The following is a 10,131-nucleotide window of genomic DNA, read 5'->3' as shown; positions in this document are numbered from 1 at the left end:
TAATGTCACTAAACAGGATTTTCAGTACTAATCCAATTTGAACATCTGGGTTTTAGTTCACAGTGTTTATTTTAATGCAGCCTTGAAACCTCTGCAAATATCCCCACATCCCTTAATTTAGCTCATTTATTTTCAAGTAAAAAAAAAAAAAAAAAAAACATATCAATTACATACTGAACATCAAACTCTGAAACTCAAACTGCAAGACTTTGTAATAAATAGAGCTGGAAAATAAAAAGGAATTTTACTGAATATCTTGTTTGGGAGATTTATATGATAACAGAACAAAACTAAATCATCAGTGCCAAAGGAACATTGTCATTGTATATTTCTTTTGCACTACAGTACAAACATTCATCAGTCCTCATTGATGAAATACAAGCAGAATGAATTTGCGTAAATCCTTGTATGTTTTCTTGCAATAATTTTCACAAAAAAAACTGCTCACTGCTCGTGTTTCAGAAATGAGGACTCCAGTTTGAAACCCAGCCTGTGATCTGATTAATCTCTTATTAATAACAATAGGGCAAAAATCACCATCCTCCATTCTTCCGTTTCAGTGCACTTTGCGCTCATCACATTTCTGCATCGCAGAGAAACAACTGCTCAAGCGGTGTAACATCCCAGTAACATTCTTTACCTGCTATGGAAGTCCGTTTCCACTATGGGAAAAGACAAAACATTTATTATGTATTAAAACTTATATGCACACATATACATGTATATACATATATATATATATATATATATATAAATATATATAATTGCGACTTTTTGTCACAGTTCAGACTTCATTTATCACAAACAAAGTCAGAATTGCGAGATATAAACCAGTTTTGAATTTTTTGCCTGTAATTCTGAATAGTGTTTTTTTTCCACCACAGAATAAAAACATTCCAATAAATACGACTGATCACAATTTATACTTTTATCTCAAAGCTATGAGCTCATATCTCACAATTTTAAGTTTAAATCTTAAAATTCAGACATTTTCCTCATTATTTCGAGCTTATATCTCACAATTCACATTATTTTTCTTAGTATTATGAGATGAAATCTCACAATTCTTACTTTTTTCCCCTCGGACAAAAAGTCCCAATTGTGAGATATAAACTGATAATTACTTTTTTATTTTTTGTATTCCGTGGTGAAAACAGGCTTCCATAATTATAACTGTAAATCAAATAAACTTCATGAATTTAGTCTAGTTCCTTCAAACTAACACCAACATCTCGTACTAATATGGGCATCGATTTTACAAACATGAAAAGGCACAAATAACCTGGTAATAGATTTCAAACAGATCAGACTCCTGCAGCTGTACAGAAAACTCTTCAATAACAAAAAAACTGGCTCGTTAAGGGTCAATGGTCGCAAATTAAATGTATAGGTTAAGAACTTCCGGTTGCCCTTTTGCCCTCTATGACATCATCACGACATCATCGCCGTCTCTAAGGGCGCTGAGTTTAGAATGAATGCACTGCAGTCGTTTCCTGGCAACCACGGAATGTGGACGGTAATCTACATCCTGCGTTACAGTTCGTCTTTGGGAAGCGCATCATTGTCTCCCTCCTCCTCTGGAGACTCGTCCGTCTCGTCCTCGTCCTCCTCTTCCTCCTCCTCGCCTTCATCCTCCTCCTCCTCGCCTTCATCTGCTTCTGTGCTCTGCTCCTTGTTCTTCTCCTCCTCCTCTTTGCGTTTCTTCTCATCCTGTTCCTCTTTCATTTTCTTCTCGGGACCCTGCGGCGAGATTTGTTTTTTGTTTTGTTTTGTAATAAATGCATTTTTATTGCATATTCACTAGCTCAGCAGGACGCTCAAATCCAGCTCTTACCTTTGTAGCACCCCACGTTTCATTTCCGAAATCTTCAGCTTCCTTCACGTCGTCTGTGATGAAGAAGTTGTCAAATATAGTGCCGGATTTCACCTGGAGTGATGAAACAGAAACATGGTTTCATGTGCAAACACTGCATTGAGTGTGAGGAGAAACCTCACATACTTTGACAAGTTGACATGTTCTGACAAACAGCCATGTTACAAGTTCTAAAATAGATTTCCTCTTTCCAAACTTGCTATTGAGTTTACAAGCACACACCAGGGTTATTATAGCTCAAACTAAAGTATTAGTGACTCAAACTAAACCATTAAAAAAATGTTATTTGAAATAAAATAAATGATAACTGAAATAAAATAAAATATTGAAAATACTTTAACTTGATGTACTAAAATAGCAAACTAAAATGAATTAAAATGAATAGAAACTACATAGACATATAAACAAAAACACAAAAAAATTATTAAAACTAACTTTTTTTAACTGAAAAACATGAAAATAAAAAGTTATTCAAAGTATGAATAAAAAAAAGCTTAAAAATACTTAAATAACACTGCAACGTACAGATATAATTCAGACTGGATGATCTAGTTTAATAATAATGATAATAATATTAAAATAATACAGATTATAAAATTTATGAAAATGTCAAAATCAAATAAATAAACTAATATTTTATATTTAAATAATTTTAAGTCTAAGTAATATGTTGTGTTTTTATAATTTTTTACATAGATTTTAATTACATTTATTTAATTTCAGTTAACATTTATTTTATTTCCAGTAACAAATTTCATTTAACTAATCCTGATATTTAGTAATTCTTCTGAAATGGCTTAAAGTTGTAAAAGAGGAACCATCATTTCAATCAAATAAATAAACGAAAAAAAATTAAACCAAGGGCTAAAATTCAATAAAAATCTAATTAACATCAACTGGTGGCCTCATTAAAAGCACATTACAATCAACACAATATTCACAATACGCTTCTCAAAATCTCATGGACATGTATTCCTGAATTGCATTATTTTTTAAAGTTATATAATGCTTCCTGAGGTTCACTTATATAGTTAGTAGGGTTTTCATAATTATGAAATACAAGGCTATTTTACGGTAATCTTGATAATAAAAAGAATAAAACAAATAATAAATAAATAAGTAAATGAGTAAATAATTTATTTACTTATTTACTGTTTTCTTATTATTTACTTATTTATAATTTTTATCAATATAAGCATAAAATAGCCTTGTATTTCATTATTATGAAAACCCTACTAAACCATAAGAAAATGTGTATCAGGATCAGGAATATAAACACACAAACACTTCCTCAAGTGCAATTTTCATAATTCAAAATAGAAGGCTATTTTATGTTAAATAATAAACAATTAAATAAATAAATATTTTAAAAATATTTGCTATATGCTAATACTTCCAGATGTCTACTAATACATTTAGTAGGGTTTTTATAATTAAGAAATGAAAGGTTGTTTTTTGGCAACACTAAGGCGTCTCACCTGCCAGAGATCCAGCCCAATGACTCCAATGTTGTCGAATTTGTAGATCTCGGCATCAGGAGAGTATTCAGGGTTGTCGATTTCAGGATGCACCCAGATGCCCTTGTAGTTAGGGTTGTCAATCTGTTTGGGTTTCCACTCGCCCTGCACCAAAGCACAACAGTAAATGACTATCAGAGGCCTGAAGCGCTGTGGAAGCGTCTTGAGGCATCTTCAAGCATGTAAGTCTGTACCTTATACTCCGGGTTTGGGATCACGGCAGGTTCCCACTCTCCATCCATATCCTCATCCCAGTCGTCTGGCTTCTTGGCATCAGGATCGGGAATATTCTCCGGCTTATCCCAGTCCTGACAACATCAGACAGTCAGTGTTAAAAGATGAAACCGAGCCAGCTGTGCCTCACAGGTGATGGGAAACAGAATCGAACCTCAGGTTTGGTGTCCGACTCGTCGTCGATCTTGGCGCGGTCGTCCCAGTCCTCAGGTTTCTTGGCTTCGGGGTCCTTGATCTTCTTTGGGGGCAGAAAGTCCCAGTCCTCCTCCAGAGAGCCAGACTCCACCTTCTCATTGTCGATCTTCACCTCGTACGTCTGATCCGGATTCAGGATCAATGTGTACAAGTGAGTCAATTCATCATCCTGAGGAGAAAGAGAGAGTTCAGTTAGAGCGGATTTGAACATTTTAATTTCATTCCATGACATTTTTGTATTACTGATGCTCTCAACTCGTAGGGCTATTTTTTTTAAAGTTTTTTTTGTAAAGTTCAATTTTTTTTACTTTCAAACTTCATACATCAAAATAAATTTTAAAATACATTACAGGGGCTACAATATCAATTAATTTATTTATTACTTCGTTTGATTTATTTATATTTTCACATTTAAACAACAAAACATTTTTCTTCAAATGTGACACTGTATGTGAATGGATTTTCTTGGACTGAAATGTATGTAGAGTACAGTTGCATATATAATAATTATTATAATAATTTTTTATTCATTTATTTTTTGCAGCATAGGAATCATCCCAGCATCATTTTTTTAAGCAGTCTTACAGTCATTATTGACATCACAGGTATTCTGCTAGTAATGATGAGTAGATGATAAGATGACACAATTTCTATTTTTGTCTAAACTTTTTATTTTTTGTACTTTATAAAGTTCTATTTACTGTATATATACAGATTATTTCAAATTAGAATCTAAATTTAAAATCATAATAAAAAAAAAAATGTTACTCTAAACAAAAGAAATGTTAACTACCTAGTTGCCAAGGCAACATTTCAATGTTCAATTTCAATTTCGATGTACTAAAAGAAGTACAATTACAATGGAAAAAAATTATAAAAACTATATGCGAGCATTTAAAAAGAAAATTACAAATATTAAATACAAAAATTAAACAATGATTCACAATATTGATAAAATAATAATGTCAAAGTGAAACCAAAATAACACTGAAATAAATAAAAAAAAATGTATGTAAAGTCCACAGAAGTGAATTAAGTCATGATTCAGTTCAGTTCAATAACAGTGCTAAAAATCAGAGTCATTTTCCCATCAAACTTTGTTCTTGTCTGACAGTGTCAGTCAATTACAATGATATTACTGAATTTGAACCAACCCTTGGACCTCACCTTGCATTTGATATCTTTCTTGATGAGGTGGTTCTTGCCTTTGTAGTTGAAGATGACGTGAACCTTCTTGGTGCTGTAGCCGCAGATATCCGGCCCTGTTGAGGTGATTTAGACATGAAAACATAAATAAATAACCCGTTTCCTATAATAACTCCAGGTGTTCACACACGAATGAGTATTGGTTGACGTACCGAACATGATGTAATACTGGGAGTCTCCGTGCATGTCCGCCTGGTTGAGATCAGCCGGGAAGACTTTAACGTATCCGCCTCCGCAGTCGATCTTCTGCTCGTGTTTGATGGTGAACTGGATCACCAGAGGTTTGCCCTCGTTGCTGAAGGGCTCGAAGCGGGCGGAGGTGGCGTAGAAATGGGCATCCTGACTGCTCTGCAGACCTGTCGGTGGATAAAGAGATCGCAAAAGTCGAGCAAACTCAGCTTCTTTGCTGAACCAAAGGCGTTTACTGAACCAAAGGTTTTTAGGGATGCAAACGCCTACCCTTGTCTTTCTCAGCGTCTCCGTAGAAGTTTCCAGCAGTCAGTTTGAACTGGCCATAGTCAGACTTGTGCTCGGAGTTCAGCCATCGAGTCTTCCAGGCATCTGTGAATGTGGATAAAAAAGTTAGAAGCAAAGAAATAATTCTAAAACTATAAAGTGAATGCAACTTGCAAAAATGTATCATGAATAGCATCCTAAAAAGGGAAATTGCATTAAAATATATAGACTGTTTCAAAGCAGCTGCACATAAAACAAACAAACAAGAAAAATAACTGCAGCTCTACAGAAGACAACAGTGTCATTATTCCGTTCAATTTAGATTCAATTCAGTTCAATAAATGTGTCAGTGTTGTAAATTTCATCTTTAATGAAACAAACCAAAGTTATTACAGTTAACTAAATCTAAAACTAGAATTATTTAAAAACATTTCCATTACTTGAAATAAAATAAATGTTAACTGAAATATGATTAACTTCCTAAAAAGGAAATTGCATGCACATCAATTTTTACTAATAATTTTTTGACATGATTGTGTTTATATAAAGTATTGCCAAAGCTTTAAAACAAAACATAGAAATATACAATAAAATAATAATAACAAATGACAATAAAAAAATTATTTATTTTATTATTAATAAAAAATTATTATTTTTATTTAAAAAGACATATACAACATAAACATATTTATTTATTTAAAATGTATATTTATCTCATTGTCAAAAAAACTAACTAACACAAATTGTACGATAAAGCCTTTATCTATAAACTTGAAGAGGAAACAAGATGAATTTATGAGGGTTGCAGGTCCAATCACATTCCACACACGTTTAAAGATTGATATTTAAGGAAGTTTGTGGAATAACTTAAGAAACTTCCTGTTCTTCTTGATAGACACATGCATGTGATAATGCACCTTTTGCTTTCATTTGCACTAGCATAATTAAAAGATTTAATGCATATACATAAACACATCTTGTGCATTAACAAACCAATTAGACAAGGCCTGAAATAATGCAGTGGGCACATGAAATTTAAGCAGCATCCTGAGGTGTGTGATGTGACATGCCATAAAACTACTTCAACTGGTAATGAGATTTAGTTTGCATCACTGCTGCGGGGGTCTCGGTGGGCGTGGCTTCTCATTCAACACGCCCCTGAGTGAAAGACAGTCATCAGAACCTCTGGTTCATTGTCCCAAAATATACATTTTAACTTCTAATTCTTTATTTGGCTACTTTAAGGAGTACGCAAACATACAGAAGCTAAAATTTAACCTATTTTTTTACGTTAATAAATATCCGACATGTGCCATAATGCACTTCTTTAGTACTGTAACATACATTGTGCAATGGAAAGAAAGAAAGAAAGAAAGAAAGAAAGAAAAACATAATTTTTGATGGTTTCATTTTTGCTCTGTCAAACTAATATGCATAAACCAATACTGCTAAGTAATCAGATGCATTTTCCAAATATAACAAAATTATAATTAAACATCACAGCGCCTATTAATTATTCATTCGATAACCCATTTTAATATAACTTTTAATGTTGTGACCTACAAATCAACCATGACATGCAAGTTCAAATGAAACACTCACCTCCATCCAGAAACTGCTCTTTAAAGTACACCTCTGCATTGGCAGCCAGTGCTAATAATAAAGCAGAAACGATCGGGAATAATGTAATTATTTGCATATTTGTTAATTTCAGGAATGAACCCGCACACTCCCTCTCTGCGTCTCACGCTCGCGCTCTGCTGAGCTCGGTTTCCGTGGCTCCTAGAGAAGCGCGTGGCTGCACAGATGTCTGCCGCTGATTGGTCCACAGCTGACGCTCTCGACCAATCACAAGAGACCACGAAGTGCCTGGCTGGCCTCTAGCCCGGATACTGTATCCGCCTCTTGTGCTGCTCTCAGATCAGCCGTTACTGTACGCAATGACCCGCGGTCGCGTCACTTGATAGTGCAGAACTGACTCAGGATCAGTTTACAGGACAACAGCGGATAGAAGGCCGTTTGAGGGAGAACGCGGAAAACAATTCTTATACAAATAAGGGGTGTTGTTTCCTCTGAATTCAGCCTGCTCTGCTTCACCTGTTGACTTTGATGTGGTTAACCATCAAAGACAATAAACTGCGTATTGTGTTTGAAGACTACTTGTGGAAAAGACAATGAAAACCTTAAGTAATTGCATAAAACAACGTGCTGGATCTATAAATAATATAATAAATAATCTATAAAATGAATCAGAATGAGAGTAAAATTTCGTAATGCCAAATTTAGGTTAATCCAAGGCTTTTCTGTAAACTAATTCTAATAGCTAACTTTATGGGCCTGTATAAAATGTAATACTGTATATTCAGTCTTATATACAGGTCATATTTTTTGTTATGGTTTGATGGCCATTAGTTTCAAAGCCTTAATCCAGATGGAATCAAGATCTTGTGGATTCTCGAAAACTAGAAATCTAGGTTTGAGGTCTAAAAGTCAGTTTGACCAGTTCTGCATACTCATATCTGGATTGGGAGTTTCCTATAATTTCTACAGTAAAAGTCGTTGCAGGACTGTCATGCATTAGATTTGTTTTCAGAGCTGATATGACAAGGAAATAAACATAATGAATGGAGAAACGGTAAAAAAAGAAAATCATGCATGCTTCCGAGGGAGTTGACGGTTAAATAAATGATTTTTTTATAATAACACTATTAAATTAATTATTACTTGTCGGATCATACTTGTGGCAGCTTCAGTCTCACATTCATGTGAAAAAATGTATGCAAACAGTCACAAAATCGTCCTGCATAGCAATTATTAGCCCATAAAGCATGCACCTACAGTCTGCACACTGCAAAAATATAAATAATAGTAATACAATTTAGACTTGCAATAAATCCAGTGAATAAAATCAAGTCCCAGACTACATTTTCTTACAATGAATATCCTGTATCACTCTTAAATAATGTAACATTACAAAAGTAAAATGATTTCTGAATGTTGTTAGAGTTGATATGCTGGGGGTTCATTTGAGAGGTTCACAGTTCCGTTGTTTAGTTGTAGATGGCGCTGTGACTCTGTGATCAGGTGTTAGAAGCTGCTTCATTCATGATACACAATGATGATGTATTTCAATTCACTTTAAATTGCAGTCTTTTTTTAGAAAGATCAATTACAAATAACAGAGTTTATGTTGTAAAATTCAACTTTTATGAAATAAATTAAATTTTAGATGTAAAGTTGTATGTTGCATGTTTAATCCAATAAATATTAAATACAGTTGTTTTGCATTTTAAATCCAATTTAAAGTCTGAGGTTAGAAGGAAACTGCATTTTCTTTTAGTTTCTGGTTCACATTGGAACTGAAATGTCAAGTACAGAAGACAACTGTGTCATTATTACGTTAAATTTAGATTCAGTTCAGTTCGATAAATGTGTCAGTGTTGCAAAGTTCATCAGAAACAAACCAGAGTTAGTCCAGTTTACTAAAAATACTTGAAATAAAATAAATCTTAACTGAAATATGATTACCTTCCTAAAAAGTAAATTGCATTAAAAATACATTTTTACTAATAATTTATTGACATGATTGTGTTATTGGCAAAGCTTTAAAAGAAGACAAGAACTATACAATATAATAATAATAGCAAATGACAATAAAAAAATATTAAAATGAGGTGCTAAATAATCAGTAAAAATAATAGTTAATTTTTTAGATATACAAAATATTTAAAAATACTTTATTTAATAAAAAAAACATATGTACAATAAAGCTTTTATCTATAAACTTGAAGAGGAAAAAGATGAATTTATGAGGGTTGCAGGTCCAATCACATTCCACACACGTTTAAAGATTGATATTTAAGGAAGTTTGTGGAATAACTTAAGAAACTTCCTGTTCTTCTTGATAGACACATGCATGTGATAATGCACCTTTTGCTTTCATTTGCACTAGCATAATTAAAAGATTTAATGCATATACATAAACACATCTTGTGCATTAACAAACCAATTAGACAAGGCCTGAAATAATGCAGTGGGCACATGAAATTTAAGCAGCATCCTGAGGTGTGTGATGTGACATGCCATAAAACTACTTCAACAGGTAATAAGATTTAGTTTGCATCACTGCTGCGGGGGTCTCGGTGGGCGTGGCTTCTCATTCAGCAGATCACTTTATTGGACAAACATTTGGACACGCCCCTCAGTGCAAGACAGTCATCAGAACCTCTGGTTCATTGTCACCAGAATAGAAATTTTAACCTCTAATTCTTTATTTTATCTACTTTTAGGAGTACACAAATATACAGAAGCTAAAATCTAACCTAAAATTTTACAAGTTAGAAGCTGCTTCATTCATGATACACATTGATGATGTATTCCAATTCAGTATTAAATTGCAGCCTATTTTTTCTAGAGAGATCAATTTAAATGTTTTTCCAAAACTAAAGTAAGGCTATTTTAAATATATTCATGCTATAATTTTTTGAGATTATGTGGCATATTTAATCCAATAAATATTAAATACAGTTGTTTTGCATTTTAAATCAAATTTAAAGTCTGATGTTAGAAGGAAATTGCATTTTTTTTAGCTTCTGGTTCACATTGCAACTGGAAGATCAAGTTCACTGCAATACATTTTTACATTTTGTG

At 33.2% G+C, this 10,131-nt stretch overlaps 1 protein-coding gene across 1 annotated transcript; it reads right to left on the bottom strand.

Annotated features, from left to right (window-relative positions):
* Positions 1–1,053: 1,053 nt before the first annotated feature.
* Positions 1,054–7,259, bottom strand: LOC132154441 (calreticulin-like). Its single transcript, XM_059562992.1, has 9 exons — positions 7,084–7,259; positions 5,485–5,586; positions 5,178–5,381; positions 4,987–5,081; positions 3,779–3,988; positions 3,585–3,698; positions 3,352–3,495; positions 1,835–1,927; positions 1,054–1,740 (listed from the first exon to the last, which is right to left on the bottom strand). Exons 1-9 carry the CDS (start codon positions 7,178–7,180, stop codon positions 1,534–1,536), a joined length of 1,266 nt encoding a protein of 421 aa, XP_059418975.1. The 5' UTR covers positions 7,181–7,259; the 3' UTR covers positions 1,054–1,533.
* Positions 7,260–10,131: the final 2,872 nt, after the last annotated feature.

The sequence above is a fragment of the Carassius carassius genome, chromosome 12, assembly GCF_963082965.1.
Source record: "Carassius carassius chromosome 12, fCarCar2.1, whole genome shotgun sequence".
Lineage (NCBI taxonomy): Eukaryota > Metazoa > Chordata > Actinopteri > Cypriniformes > Cyprinidae > Carassius > Carassius carassius.
This window is presented reverse-complemented; position numbering and strand designations above follow the sequence as displayed.

What these genes read in the sequence shown, in the direction of transcription:
- LOC132154441 (XM_059562992.1), bottom strand. Translation starts at nt 7,180, where the DNA reads ATGCAAATAATTACATTATTCCCGATCGTTTCTGCTTTATTATTAGCA. An exon ending in AGAGCAGTTTCTGGATGGAG is followed by an intron (nt 5,587 to 7,083) that starts GTGAGTGTTTCA and finishes CCACATTCACAG; the next exon opens with ATGCCTGGAAGACTCGATGG. An exon ending in TCCCAAACCCGGAGTATAAG is followed by an intron (nt 3,496 to 3,584) that starts GTACAGACTTAC and finishes GCTTTGGTGCAG; the next exon opens with GGCGAGTGGAAACCCAAACA.